General features: G+C 49.1%; 2 protein-coding genes across 2 annotated transcripts; one reads left to right on the plus strand and one right to left on the minus strand.

The window, feature by feature from the left end:
* Positions 1 to 6,043: 6,043 nt before the first annotated feature.
* Positions 6,044 to 8,597, minus strand: LOC127781180 (L-type lectin-domain containing receptor kinase IX.1-like). Its single transcript, XM_052308099.1, has 2 exons — positions 7,040 to 8,597; positions 6,044 to 6,953 (listed from the first exon to the last, which is right to left on the minus strand). The coding sequence occupies exons 1-2, from the start codon at positions 8,473 to 8,475 to the stop codon at positions 6,194 to 6,196; spliced, it is 2,196 nt and encodes a 731-aa protein (XP_052164059.1). The 5' UTR covers positions 8,476 to 8,597; the 3' UTR covers positions 6,044 to 6,193.
* A 3,997-nt stretch (positions 8,598 to 12,594) lies between these two features.
* Positions 12,595 to 14,861, plus strand: LOC127783210 (E3 ubiquitin-protein ligase WAV3-like). The gene has a single exon (XM_052310444.1). It carries the CDS (start codon positions 12,627 to 12,629, stop codon positions 14,859 to 14,861), a length of 2,235 nt encoding a protein of 744 aa, XP_052166404.1. The 5' UTR covers positions 12,595 to 12,626.
* Positions 14,862 to 15,645: the final 784 nt, after the last annotated feature.

The following is a 15,645-nucleotide window of genomic DNA, read 5'->3' on the forward strand; positions in this document are numbered from 1 at the left end:
ACCGATCCGTCGTCCCAACCTTACCACATATTAGCTCATCCACAGGAAGGAGGCAGCAATATAATGCTCACCGGAGGCCTCCCCAGTTCATTCTCCCCATCCCCATTCCTCCGCATCGTCATCCTCCCATGCCAGATCTAATGGTGCCTCCGACCTCCATAATGCCAACAAAAAATAGACTTGTCCCACCCCCAAGTGGGCCCCAACAAACTCCCTTGCTCTTCCAAAAACTCTGGCCCAAGGCCCATGTTAGGACTTGAGTTAGCCCAATAAAATGTTCTCCTGACGTTGCACGGCCCAACTAGCCATGCTCGGTTTAAGCTTTTTCTTCTTTCCGCAACCGTCTTCTACCGCACCGCCGCCATGCTCTGGTGGTCGGCCGCACGCCGACCAAGATCTCCGGTGACGAGCACGTTCCGGTCGGCGAAGGATCCTGTAGCTCCTCCACGCCTTCGCAGGTGTTCCTGCTAACTAGGTCTGGATGGGAACCATGCCGCGACCTTGTCAGGCACTTCGCACTGGCGGCAAGAGCGGATTCTCTGATGATGCTGCACAGCGCGGTGGTGGATGCTAGGCTGCAGCAGTGCATGGCCGCCGACTCTCCCCACTGGAGCTTCCTCTTCCAATAGGTGACTAGGTGAGGGCTTTGCATCCGTTACCTCATAACCTCAACTGAATGTGAAAAATGCTAGTGGTTGATTTGGTCACAATAGTACTGCTGTTTTTTTTTGTCCAATGTGAAAAGAATCGTTGTTTCGTGTGATAATTTAGATGTGATCAATGCCCAATTTGGTGTCCAACATTTTCCTTTAAGGTTGGGTATCTTCGTATTTATTAGTTTAGCCTCTTAACGTTTTCTGATGTCCCCTGAACAAAAGAATGTAAGGGCTTCAACCTCATTTTAGGTCAGCACAATCCTACATCAATGTTGAATAGCTAACTTGGACATTCAAAAGAGGCTATGCATGGACTTTTATAGATGAAAAATTGCTGTAACTATTGTAGTTTTTAATTCCGAATGCATAAATCACTGGAGTTTTTTTTCTCTTTGTTCAAATTCGCTCTCATTACTCTTCTATCAATCATCCTGGTAGGTTTGACCAAGCCCGTCTGATCATGGCTAAGGACATAATGTGAAAGAGAATACTCCCTCCATTTTTTAATAGATGACGTCGTTGACTTTTTCTCACATGTTTGACCATTCGTCTTATTCAAATTTTTTTTTGCAAATATATAAGATATAAATCACACTTAAAGTACTATGAGTAATAAAACAACTCATAACAAAATAAATTATAATTACGTAATTTTTTTTTTAATAAGACGAATGGTCAAACATGTGAGAAAAAATCAACCGCGTCATCTATTAAAAAGGGAGATAGTATATAATGTTTCCAGATCTTTCCTTTCTTCTGGAAGGAGTAGGGTCCAATGGGTTGTTCTATCAGATTCTGTTGAGAATTTTGCAGCAGCAAACCCATTACTGAGGCCCTATTTAGATAGGACTAAAACTTTTAAGTCCCTATCACATCGGATGTTTGGATACTAATTCAAAATATTAAACGTAGACTATTAATAAAACCCATCCATAATCTTGGACTAATTCGCGAGACGAATCTATTGAGCCTAATTAATCCATGATTAGCCTATGTAATTGTAACACCCTGAAAATTCGACCAACAAAAATCCAAGTTCCAAAAATATGGACCTTCAAAAACTTTTTAAATAAATTGCATCATGCAGATTTTGTTCGATTATTTTATTGGATTTTGATTTCGGAGTTTATAAATCGCGAATAATGGATAATTAGTTAGGAATAAACCCTAAAAAGTAAATTGACAAAATAAATAATTAAAGGGCAATTTAAAATAAGATTTGGTGAGGTTAGAAATGAGTAAAATATTATTACAACCATATTTGTATCAATTAAATTTAAAAGTGACGGAATAAGAATTAACTCTAATTAAATTCAAGAAAAATTATATAAAAATAAAATATGGGTAAAATTAATCAAGGATGGATCCATTGGTTGGATAACCCAAATATTGAGTATACATCATTTATGCAAAAATTTGGGATTTATGGAAACAAATCTACACAATAAATAGGCTAAAATGGGGTTTAATAGAAAAAAATCACTATTCATCGGCCGTCACGTGTTCGACGAGGTCCCCTAGCCTAACCCTGCCCCGCTGCCGGCCGTCGCCATCACGCTGCGCCGCGTGCCGTGCCCCGAGCCCCGTGCCGCCGCTGCCGGCCGTCGCCATCGCGCCGCGCCGCGTGCCGCGCCCCGAGCCACGTGCCGCCCCGCGCCAACGTCGCCGCGCCGTCGCCATCGCCGTCCCGCGCCTGCGCGCCGCGCAGCCGTCGCGTCCCACGCCGCGCCGCCTGCCCGTCGCGTCGCCGCTGCCGTTGCCGCGAGCCGTCGCCGTCGCGTCTTGTCGCCACTGCCGCGCCGCCGTCGCGTCGCCTCGCGCCCCGCGCCCGTGCCTGTCGCGCGTCTCCTCCGCCGCCGCTGCGCCGCGCCGCCGTCGCGTCGCCTCGCGCCGCGCGCCCGTCACCTCGCGCCCCGTGCCGCCGCGCCGCCGTCGCGTCACCGCCTCTTCCCTCCCTCCTCTCCCCCTTATCTCTTCCCCATCCCCTATATAAGCCCCACTATTCCTACTCTTCCCCTCCATCTCCACCCCCTCTCCTCTACCCACTCCTCCACGCCGCCGCGCCGCCGCCTCCATGCCACCGCGCCGTCGCATAGAGCCGCCGCGCCGCCGCCACGAAGCCGCCGCGCCGCGCCGTGCCTTGCGCCGACGTCGCCACCGTCGCCGTCGGTAAGCCGCCGCCCCCCCCCCCCCCCCCCCTTGCATTCATCGCCGACGCCGCCGGGAGAGCGAGAAGCCGAGAGAGGGAGAGGAAGGGAGGAGCCGGGAGGAGAAAGGAAAAGAGAGAGAAAAGGAAAAAGAAGGGAAAAGAGAGAGAAAAGAAAAAGGAAGGGAAAAGAGAGAGGAAAGAAAAAAAAAAGGAGAAAAGGAAAGAGAGAGAGAGAGAAAAGAAAAAGGGAAAAATTAGGGGGGAGATTTAAAATATTTAAAAATATTAGAATTTAATTATAGGATTAATGAAAATATAGCTAGGTGAATTCCTACTATTCAAATACCTAAAGTACTAGAATGTGATTATAGGATTAATGAAAATATCATTAGATGAACTCCTACTATTTAAATACCTAAAGTACTAGAATTTGATTATAGAATCAATTATTTAAGAACTAAACAATTAGATGAATCCTTATAGATTGTTATAGATTATTTTTAGTAATCTCCATAGGGAATCAATTTCGTGGTAATAATTTACATGTGATTAGGAACTCAATAATTTGATGAGTCTTAGGACATGACTATAAATTACAAGATATCTTAGGGAGAAGAATAATTCCACCTCGCGGATAAAGTAGCCTATATAGAATTCACCTCCCGCGCTCGTTTTTTTTAATTCGGTCATTATTTGGATTTTGTTTGAATTCTAATCGAATTCAAATCGTTCTTACGCATGTAACTATAGAGACCGAGGGAGCCGCGGATCCGGGTGAAGGCCAAGACCCACAAGACCTAGAGCAAGGCAAGTCATCACTATTCTTTGATCACGTTGATCCCAATTGCGAAATTAATTTTTGTTTACAAATAAGATTGCATGCAATGATGAACATCCTACTTGTGATTATGCCATGCCTTGTTTATTGTTTACCTTTAAATCCTTGTAACCATAATTACGTATGAGTTCCTAGTCAATTATGACACTTGCTTAGAGATGCCACTTTAGAATCTTGCATGTTCATATTTATCAAATATTATATGCTTGGGCAATTACCTTTGGGAAGGTAATTGAGATGCGGCATGTGGAGACATGAGCACCACATTGCCATGATAATGATGACATGAAAGGAATTAAAAACCTTTGTTTTAGACCGGGGCGGACGGTGGATTTGGGTGGTATCCGGGAAAGGCTAGTACCGTCCTCGGTCAATTAAGGACCGAGCCATGAAGTTAAGCATGAAACGACCCCGTACAACCACATTTCTCGAATGGGGATAGACCTAGCGGAGTAAATAGCCGAGCGGAGGCAGTATTCATGCATAGTGGTTTCTCATGTGTAAGGCAGGGGCTCTACCTAGTTATAACTTAATTACATAGGTGTAAAACTTCCCTTCCCGGGTGCGCCAGAACTCCTCTCACTGCTAGAAACTGTGTACGCCTAGAGTGCATGAGGATGAAAAGTTCATGGAGCGGGTACTGCCAATGCGAGGTTATCGAAAAGCTTTGCCGTGATGCGTCTCATGTGTTGAGACAAGGCTCATGTGTTGGGCAGTCGCGGGGTGTGGGTAAAGTGTACATCCACTGCAGTGTGAGTAAACCAAATCTATTCGAATAGCCGTGCTCGCGGTTATTGAGCAACGGGACATGTATTACACTTGGCTAGTCTCTAAATTATTAACTTGTGTGGGATGGGTTGTTGCATAACGAATTTTTATGCTGTTGGAGCCACTTCCTGAGAAGGGGGAAGGTGGGCGTCCTCAGAAAACCATAACGACTCAATGGCGGGAAGCTATCCTTGGGATCACAATGGATGGTGGATAGAACCGTCGTTGTTTAAATACAAACATTGGTACTAAAATTCGATCAGTCAATGCTAGGTCTTAGGCTTGTGAAAAGAATTACAAAATTTGCTTTGCGCAAAAGAACCATAGCCATCCTTTGAAATACCCCTATCATATGCATTGTTGATGTGGTGGCTTGTTGAGTACGGTTGGTACTCACCCTTCCAAAATAAACTTAATCAGAAGCGGGAGATGAAGCTCCGGAGGATCCCTATGCCTACTATCAAGAGGGAGATGAAGACGATGGCGCTCAGTAGGTCTTAGTACGGTCGTTGCCTGTGGCAATGGCATGCCACTGCCTAAATTCCGCTGCCTTATCTATTTTTGCTTTTGGATGTATTCCGGACCGCTCGGTCTGATGATTTAAGACAATGCCTGCGGGCTTATGATGTAATAATTAGCACTAGACTCTCGTGTATGTGCTTGGTATTTCAGCTATGAACTCGTGTATACCAGACTACTTGATCCAGAGAAATGGTACTGTTTACACGAATGATTCCTGTTATAAAAAAACGGGGGTCCACAGAGATGCTACAGTAAACATTCTCTAATTATGGATTAATTAGGGTTAAAAAATTTGTCTTGCGAATTAACTTTCATTTATGTAATTAGTTTTGTAAGTAGTCTATATTTAATACTCTAAATTAGTGTCTAAAGACACGGACTAAAGTTAAGTCCCTGGATCCAAACACCACCTAAGCCTATCAGAACCACTCTTTTGTTTCCAAATTTGACTCGATCGATCCGTGAGGTAGCAGAGTTGTCAATCCTGGATGATATGTTTGTTTCATGAATGTCTAATTTATTGAATCTTTTTTTTTTCGGGCCGACAAAGAGTGCTGCCCGAATTTTTCTTAAGATTTGGGGGAGAACAACCTTTTGGTTGAAAAGCTGAAAAACAGGGCAAAACAACCAGCTGAAAATCTACAGGTCATAGTGAGTGAACTACTATGCTGGTACTATTTTGTAGTGTTAACAGTTTTGCTTGGATGTTGTTGATTCCACCACCGAAGTATCCAACATAAATATCCACGATTTGAGACAATTGCATAAGAACTGCTGAAAATAAGCAGTCTTTGTACTATTGTCTACAGTCTGTAGAGGCCACGTTCCATCTCTATTGAATTTAGCTTATTATATTTAGTTCATGTTGTTTACACCTTTGCGTTATTCACTGAAAAGTGCAAACATGCAAACTATGTGAAGTATGTAAGAGTTCTCTTCTCTTGGTGGTTTTTTTTTTTTTCATTTTAAAGTTCTTCCAACTTCGGCAATTCACAATTCCAGGCCCTCTAAGGACTAGGATATTCACTTAAAACATGCAAGGTATGCAATTTATAGTAGTCAGACATTGAAGAGAAAATGGCAGGATAAATCTATCTAGAAAAACTAAAATGGGAGTGAAATTTAAATCATGGCATAAATGCACGTACATTACTCACATTGGCAATTAGACTACTCTAAAAGGAAAATCAATGGCTCACGAGTTGTACATCCCATTCAAGCATCAAGTCAAAATTAGTAACAAATCAAATGAATTGAACATCATAAGTATTGATGTTTGAGCAACGAAGACGAGTCCTTTGAACCAGCTGAAGTGGATGTGTTAGAGGAACTCGAGGTGTGAGTGATGTAGCCACTGGTAGTCGATGATGATTGTGTTGCACTTGAGGACGACATTCCAGTGGACGATGTGAAGAGCCCCTCCACTGAGGCCACCGGCGGCGCATATGTTGGCACAGGCATCTTGGCAGGTAACACCGGTAGTTGCCCACTAGACTGGAGCATGGCCATGGCTGCTCTGATAGACGGTCGCGCACTTGGGTCTGGATGCACACACCAAAGCCCCACAACGATGACACGCTCCATCTCCGACACGTCGTAATCACCGTTGAGCCGCTCATCAGCCGCTGAGACAACATCTCCTTGTCCGTACAGGTCCCAGGCCCACTCGACCAACCGGAAGATGCCATTCTTCTGGTTATCTTGTAGGCTCATTGGCCTCCTTCCGCATGCCACTTCCAACAGGACAATGCCGAAGCTATAAACATCAGACTCTGAGCTTGCTCTACCGGTGATAACACATTCAGGATCAACATAGCCTGGTGTTCCAGAGACAGCGGTCATCGTCTGCATCCCCACGGCATGGTCGATGAACCTTGCAAGCCCGAAGTCGCCTAGCTTGGCGTTGAAGGACTCATCCAGCATGACATTGCTCGGCTTGATATCGCGGTGCACGACACACTGTTCCCACTCCTCATGGAGATAGAACAGTGCTGATCCAAGCCCAAGAACAATCTTAACCCTGTGACAAGTTAAAACCAAGAACATGTCGATTAATTTGACATCACCAAAGAAGTTGAGATGAAGTTAGAGAGGACAGTTACTGACCTCATTGGCCATGTCAGGAAGGTGCCATTGCCATGGAGGTGGATGTCGAGGCTACGGTTGGGGACTAGCTCGTAGACGAGTAGGAGTTCGTCGCGGCCATGGCACCACCCGATGAGCTGCACCAGATTGCGGTGGCGCAACCGGCTTATCACCTTGATCTCCGACCTATACTCTTTCTTCCCTTGCTTGGAGGAATCCTTAGCAAACCTCTTAATGGCGACGGCGAGGCCCTGCTCTCTCAGGTATCCCCTGTACACGGCGCCGAAGCCGCCTTGCCCAAGCTTCTCCTCCGCCGCAAAGCTCTTCGTCGCCTCGACGAGCTCGTGGTATGGGATTTGCCTTGGCCCCATGCCCATCTCGATCTCCACGATGGGCTCGCCGTCATCGTCATCGTCGTCGTCATCTCCGGCCAACCCTACGTGTCTCGCCTCCTCTGCCTCTTCTGCCTCCCTTCTTTTCTTGCTCCGACGTCGCCGCACGAGGACAGCTACCATGGCAAAGAGGAGCACGACGAACAGTGCTGCACCAACGGTGGCTCCGGCTATAACTCCGGCAAGTCCAGAACCTGAGGTGGTCGGGGAAGGCTGCGCCGCCGGTGGTGGATTCTGCTGGAACGAGGAGTTGAAGTACCAAGAATGCAGCTGATGGAGCTCAAGGGATGAGCCCGTCGCCGCCGAGAAGCCGACGGAGACCTTCTCCGGCAAGGCGGCCTTGAGATCGACGGTGGTGCTAAGGTTGTAAAGTGTAGTCGAGCCATTCGTCCATGTCTTCACCAGCTGGGCCGACAGGATGCTCGAGCTGCCGTTGTAGTCGACAATGGCGGTCATGTTCCCGGTGAGGCTGAAGCTGGGCAGCGACTCGGTCTGCACCGATACGATGGAGTTGACGTCGACGCCGATGTGGTCGTAGGTGGCGTTGGGATCGAACGAATTGTTGAAGGTGTCGAACTCGACGGCGACGAACCGGTTGTCGCCGGACATGACGGCGTCGAAGGTCCGGCTGGTGAGGCCGAGGGCGCCGCCGTCCGCCGTGTCCGGCATCCTCGACGGGTAGCCGACGAGGAAGAAGGCCATCCCGTCGCCCTTGTTGTCCAAGTTCGTCGGGGTGATGTTGAAGGAGAAGCGCGTGGTGAAGCTGGTGACCTCGCCGGTGGCGGCGTCCCAGAGCTGCACCGGCGGCGAGTACGCCACGCGTCCCATGGTGCCGCCGCTCGGCAGGTTGCCGCCGGTGGTGATCTCGATCCACCCATCGCCGGCGATCGCCGCGCTGCCCTGGAGGGTGATGTTCTGGGTCCCGTTGCTGAAGGTGGAGTAGCTGAACGACACGGCAGTAGCGAGGCTAGGCAAGAATCCCAAGAACAGCAGGCAGGCTATGGCAGAAGCAGAAGCAGAAGCAGCAGCCATGGACGACCTTGTCACGAGCTCACCAGCGGCCATCGCCGGCGGCCGAATCAGCCGGAGAACACAGCTACTGCAAGTCTACACCTAACCTACTACTTGTAGCAAACAAAGCTTGCAGTTCTCTGCAATTCCACGCACATTCAGGTCAAGAACCAGAGGCTAATTAATCTGAAACAGCGACCGGTCTACACTGACTGACGCGGTCAGGTTTAGAAAAGAAATCGAAAATTACGCGGAATTAAATTGCTCCCAGGCTTGGCGTGATGGAAAGAGTCTCTCTGCTATCTAATACGGGTATTAATCTGCATGTTTGTTCATCTACGGACTACGGAGTAGAACTGATGAGCGATATGCTGACCTCCGCCTTTGACCTTTTCTCGTGTTTCTGCTCATCCTCTGGAGACTTTCTCGTGTTTATGCAAAAATATGTCGGCAGATAGTGGTGGCAGGTGTTGAAAAGACAAGGGTGAACATCTGAAGAAGATACCGAGGTTCTTCTGCTGGGCGTGTTTCACTTTCGCGATTTTTAAAATACTGTACTTATAATTTTCCAGTTGATTAGTGTGATTCAAACAGGCCCAGCCAACTTATTTAAAGGCCATATGTAATATTACTCCATATTATAGAAAAGTCTCTGAATGTTTAATTAATAGCGTTTCACTTGTTGTTGCAGCGGTTGGAACGTTAGATCAAGAAAAATCTGAAACCCGAAGATATGGCAATACCAAGTCAAAAACACATTTCATATTTAGATATTTAGGAATAAGTTCATCTGAGTTCCCTTAACTTGTCAACGAATCCACAACTGTCAAAATCAGTGTAGATGAGGTCCTTGGCGGTTTGGACAACGGTTTTGGCTGACGTGGCGCTTATGTGGAAATTCGATCCGGAAAAATAATAAACCCCATAGGACCCACATGTCAGTTTCACACATAAATTAATAAAAAATGATGAGGCTCACGTGGACCTCACATGTCATTCTCTCCCGCCAGTCACTGTAGCCAGGGCCACCTCCCGCCGCCCCTTCCTCTTCCGCCCACAGACACCGAAGTTGTGCCTCCACCGCTCCCTCCTCTCCCGCCGGCCCCCGTGCACCGCTGACTCCCATCACGCCTGAAGAGAGGAGAGGGGAGAGAGATCGATGAAGTGAGGGGAGATAGGGGGAGAGGAGGAAGAAGAAGAGGGGTGAGAATGACACGTGGGGCCCACAATGAGCCTCACCATTTTTTATTAATTTGTGTGTGAAACCGACATGTGGGTCCCACGAGGTTTATTATTTTTCCGGATTGAATTGCCACGTAAGTGCCACGTCAGATCAAGATCAAGTTAAATTGGCCACATAGGCACCACGTCAGCCAAAACCGCCATCCAAACCGCCTATGAACCTCATCTGTGCTGGTTTTGACAGTTGATCAGGGACCCGTTGTATCTAGTTTTTGGGTTGAACGATGAAAATTGGATTCGTTGACAAGATAAGGGACCTCAAACGAACTTATTCCCAAGCGTTGTCGTGCCTCTTCATCAACGGCGGCAAGCAAACGCTGCAGAGCTCCATCGGTTAGTCTAGGGCCCGTTCAGATTACTACCAAAATCATCCTTATCAAAATTTGGCAAAGCTAAATTTTTGACAGGTTGATAGAATTGCCAAATTTTGGTAGCATGTAATAAATATGTTGTGCCAAAATTTTCTATGTGTTATATTGGTAACAAACTAAATATACATATATATTTGTCAATTTTACCAAACAGTAGTATGGTTTAAAATGGCACAAATCCTCTAATAAGCTAAAGTAAAAGTCAAATAAAAATTTAGCGTTTGACTTTTAAATCGCGACGAATAAATATATAAAAGTTTTACCTATAAATTAAATTTTATTTACTAATAAACAGTTTTGGCTTAATAGGAAATATATGGCCAACCAATCAGGAGCGAATCTAGCATAGGGTGGCGGGGTGTCGAGCCTCCACTACTGGAGCGAGAACCATAGGAGCCCCCACAAAGCTCCACTAAATCCCGAAACGCGTCCATGGTCACACGAGGCCACGAGGGGCGTGTACTGCTACTGCTTCAAGGCCATCTATTCGACTGGAGGTGCATTTCATTTCCTCTGTCACTAGCTGCCATCGATCCAGGCAGAACGGAATTGAACACACTGCCTGCCGGCTGTAACTCGTGTACACTACTGGGAATCTTAAAATGTAAGGATTGATGCATCGATCATGTCTGGATGCATTTTTTTTCTTCGAATGCAAAAGCTTTGCACGTCAAATATACTTAGTAGGAAAATAAAAAAGCACATCTGAAACACTCCTAGAAGGAAGAGGCTAGGCCATCGGAAGGATACGTGGGATACAGAGAGATAAAAAGGCTGTCAAAGACAACAGAAACTTGTAGAGGATATGCATGCTAAATTAAGCACAGACTAATTAATCAATCGGATAAACTTATGTGCGTTGCTGGGCACTTGGGGCACTTTGTACGCGCTGCAAGTAATCCACTTTTCAACCTGAACATGTACATGCACTACTGCTGTTACTTCGGATGCATGCAAAAAATATATATATATGCAAGTATGCAAACTACCGGATCGATTTGTGCATGAATCTCACCTAATTTTATGCATCAGCAGTTCAGCACGCACCGACCATTGACCGTTCCGTGCTCTGCTCCTGCGTTTGGGTTCGCAAAGAAATGCTTTAATAATCCATCAATGTCAGCTATACACACACTTAAATATATCACGCAAATATTGCTCGATCCCAAGTTAACGGTCGCCCTGCTCCCTGCTGGTCCAGCTATATTTATTCAGAATTCAGAAACCGCCCCTGCACTGTACTGCTGCTCTCATCTCTATAAAAGGATCTAGCTAGAGCCATGCATATGGCCATCTGGCCTTCAGTGACAGAGCAGATAAAAATTACTAGAAGTTAGAAGTACTGAAAGATGGTGCAGTGCAGGTTCAGGCAAAATGCAGGCGATGGAGAAGAAGCCATGGGTGGCAGCAGCAGCAGGAGGAGGAGGAGCAGGCGAGGTGGTGGGGAGGCGATCATGGCTATCAAGAGGAAGATGCTGCGGTGCAGCAAGGCCAAGGAGCAGCACGGCGGGAGGAGGTTCAAGCGGAGCTACTTGGCCGGCGGCGAGCAGGGCGACGCCGCCGCCGCCGCCATCTTCTACCTCGCCTGCCTCGCCGCCTGTACTGATGCTTTCTCACCTTGCTGCCTCTAGCTTTAGATAGACCGAATTTAGTCTTCTCCATCTTCATCCGAGAAACGATCAGGTCTTCCGGCTAGCTCCACAAAACTACTCATTCCGTTTCACAGTATAAGTCATTCTAACATTTTTCACATTCATATTGATGTTAATGATATGTCTAGATTCATTAACATTAATATAAATATGAAAAATGTTAGAATGACTTACATTGTGAAACGGAGTAAGTAGAAGATAGTGGACTAGCCGACCACGCCTCACTCCTAATTATTTCTTTTTCATCTGTTCTCTCTGGGCCTTTCTGATCGCTTATTCACGGTCTTGGGCCGCTTGGCCAGAGAAAGATATGTTGGGCCGGAAGATCTGTTGGGCCAGAATTTATTGTAGTCTACTTTACCTCCCTCATCTCTTGCTGTTGATTCGTAGCAAATTGACTCCTCCGGAAACGGTTGTTACTAACATGTCAAGTTGGCCGCCGCTCTCGCTGAGTCAGCACCTGCGACTGCGACGCCCTGTATCGTTCCATGACAGCGTCAATCTCAAGCAAACTCAACAGCAGTTAGGAAACCCACGAGACTACAGGAGAGTCGAATTCTTAGCTTCCTGGCCGCGTCGCGTCGGTTGTACGCATAGTTTGTAAACTTACCGTATACAGAAGCAAATGTCAGGTATATTTGGTTAATTGGTTTATTACCAAAACACAAATCACACCAAATTGATGAAATTTCATCAAATTTTGGTACCTCACGATTCGAACTTACCGAAACCATCACCAAATTGCATGTCGGTTTAGGGTCTTTTGCAACGTACTGACCACCAAACTCGCCTATAAATACGAGGTCAAACAAAGTTTGTCGAGTTCGAGATATATATTCAGATTTGATTTGAGAAGAGACACATAGAGCCATTGCGCATTGCATCTTGAAAGATTGATTGAAGACGATCGAGACGCCGCCGAAGCTTTGCTCCGTCCCCCATGGCGACGACGAGGGTTCGGTGCAGCGCCTGCCTCCACGAGTTTGACCTCTGCGTCGCCGGCGCCGGCGCCAGCGTCTGCCCGACGTGCAAAAGGCCATGGACCAACCCGCCGCCCGCGGCGTCGTCGGCGTCGAGCACCTTGCCCTTCGCGACGTCCTCATTCGGGAACCCGCCGCCCGCGGCGTCGTCGGCGTCGAGCACCTTGTCTTTCGCGACGTTCTCATCCGTGAACCCGCCGCCCGCGGCGTCGTCGGCGTCGAACACCTTGTCCTTCGCGACGTCCTCATTCGGGAACCCGCCGCCCGCGGCGTCTTCGGCGTCGAACACCTTGTCCTTCGCGACGTCCTCATTCGGGAACCCGCCGCCCGCGGCGTCGAGCACATTGTCCTGCGCGACGTCCTCATTCGGGAACCCGACGCCCGCGGCGTCGTCGGCGTCGAGCACCTTGTCCTTCGCGAGGTCCTCATCCGTGAACGCGCCGCCACAGCCCGGCCATGGTACGACTACGAGCGGCTTGTTTGGACCATCTGCGCCGCCGCCACCGTGGAGCTCGTCGGCGACGAGCTTGCCAAGGAGGCCACTGACTTCGTGCTGGCCGCCGGAGCCATCACCAGTACCAGTCCAGACGCCGCCGGTGGCCTATCCAGCACAGCCATCGGTTTTTGCGACGCCCTTCAGGAGGGTCACCGAGGAGGGCCACGCGTACGACGACGACGAGCCGGTGGAGTCGCCGCCGGCGCAGGGGGGCGAACCAGGTGGCGGCGAGGCCGCGGCAAACGATGGGGGGCTCGTCGTCATCAAGACGCACTGCGAGTTCCCGGCCATCGCGCGGAGCACACCAAGGGACAACTTCGCCGTTCTCCTCCACGTCAAGGCTCCTAGCATCGCCGGGGAGGCGGCGGCGCGCGCGCCGGTCGACCTCGTCACGGTGCTCGACGTGAGCGGCAGCATGGAAGGCTACAAGCTCACGCTCCTGAAGCGCGCCATGGGGTTCGTCATCGATAAGCTCGGCCCCGGCGACCGCCTCGCCATCGTGTCCTTCTCCTACAATGCGCGGCGAGTGATCCGGCTGACGCGGATGTCGGAGGGCGGCAAGGCGTCGGCCAAGAGCGCCGTGGAATCCCTCCATGCGGACGGCTGCACGAACATCCTCAAGGGCCTCGTCGAAGCCGCCAAGGTGTTCGACGGCCGCCGCTACCGGAACGCCGTCGCCAGCGTCATCCTTCTCTCCGACGGTCAAGACAATTACAATGTCAACGGCGGGTGGGGCGCCTCGAACTCGAAGAACTACAGTGTTCTCGTGCCGCCTTCCTTCAAGCGCTCCGGCGACCGGCGCCTGCCGGTCCACACGTTCGGCTTCGGCACCGACCACGACGCGGCGGCGATGCACGCCATCGCGGAGGAGACCGGCGGCACGTTCTCCTTCATCGAGAACCAGGCCGTCGTCCAGGACGCGTTCGCGCAGTGCATCGGCGGGCTCCTCTCGGTCACCGTGCAGGAGGCGCGCATCGCCATCGCCTGCCCGCACGCCGCCGTGCGCGTCAGGTCCGTCAATTCCGGCCGCTACGACAGCGTCGTTGACGGGGACGGCCGGGCCGCGTCGGTGGACGTCGGCGAGCTCTACGCCGACGAGGAGAGGCGTTTCTTGGTGTTCGTGGACGTGCCAGCAGCCGGCGCCGGAGAAGACGCCACGGAACTGATCAAGGTCAGCTGCACTTACCGCGACACGGCGAGTCGGCAGTCGATGGCCGTCGCCGGCGAGGACGCCGTCGTGCAAAGGCCAGCGGAGGTGAGCACCAGCACGGAGCCGTCGATGGAGGTGGAGCGGGAGCGCTTCCGCGTGGAGGCAACCGAAGACATCGCGGCGGCGCGGGAAGCCGCCGAGCGCGGCGCGTACGCTTCGGCGAAGGCGATACTCGACCGCCGGCAGGAGGCGCTCGCCCGGTCGGCGCGGCGGCTCGCCGGCGACGCCAGGTGCGCGGCGCTGGTGTCGGAGCTGCGCGAGCTGAGCGCCCGCGTGGCGAACAGGCGGGAGTACGAGCTGACCGGGCGCGCGTGCATGCTCGCCGGCATGAGCTCGCACGCACAGCAGCGCGCCACGTCGGTGCAGCTGTTCTCGTCGGCGGCGGAGCTTTCCTCCGGCGCCGTGCCATTTGGTTACTCGACGCCGGCGATGCAGAGCATGGTGGAGTCGTCGCGGAAGTCACGAGAGAGCGGCAGCGGGGGCAACTGAACTGAAGAAGAAGACAACACCGAAGGCGTCGAAGCTTTTAGGTTAAGTTTAGGTTGTTTTTTGGTTTGGATTTGTCAATTTGAAGTTTGAAATTTTAAATTGTCTTTGTCTAGAGCTTTGGTCAAGTACGTTTTAAGTCTGAATTAACATGTGTTTCATTTCATACATTTGTTCAATTAAAAGTATGCGTCTCAGGTTGTCTCATTTTATTTTGGCGCAATTTTCATGTCTGTGCATGTCCTATACTCCATCTCAAAATAAATCAATTAAGGCTCTGTTTGAATCTCCTGAAGATAAATGAAGATGAAGATTAAGTGTTCTATGTAAAACAAGGTGGTAATAACTTGTGATTAATTGAATTTTAATTATTACAAACTTGAAAAATAGATTAATCTGATATTTTAGAACAACTTTTATATAGAAAATTTTCGCACGAAACACACCGTTTAGCGGTTTGAAAAAGCATGCCACGAAAATCTAAAACTTGCTCTCCCCTATGTTGGGTTGTCAAACAGGGCCTACCTTTGTCCAGAATCAAATGCAAGCGTGCAAGCGGATCGGCCCATTTGCACACTTACAAATTTCTTCAACCGGGGCCGTACCTAGGAATTTGAGGTCCCGATACGAAACACAATTTTAGGCCCACAAAAATGATAAAGAAAGAAGAATAAATTAGCAATGGAACTCTACCTATGTCGGAAGAAAATTTTCAAAATAAATGTTACAAAAATAATATGTCATGATTTAGTGATTTATTGTTATTAGGAGAAAAAAAATAAAATAT

The sequence above is a fragment of the Oryza glaberrima genome, chromosome 8 (assembly GCF_000147395.1).
Source record: "Oryza glaberrima chromosome 8, OglaRS2, whole genome shotgun sequence".
Taxonomy (NCBI): Eukaryota; Viridiplantae; Streptophyta; class Magnoliopsida; order Poales; family Poaceae; genus Oryza; species Oryza glaberrima.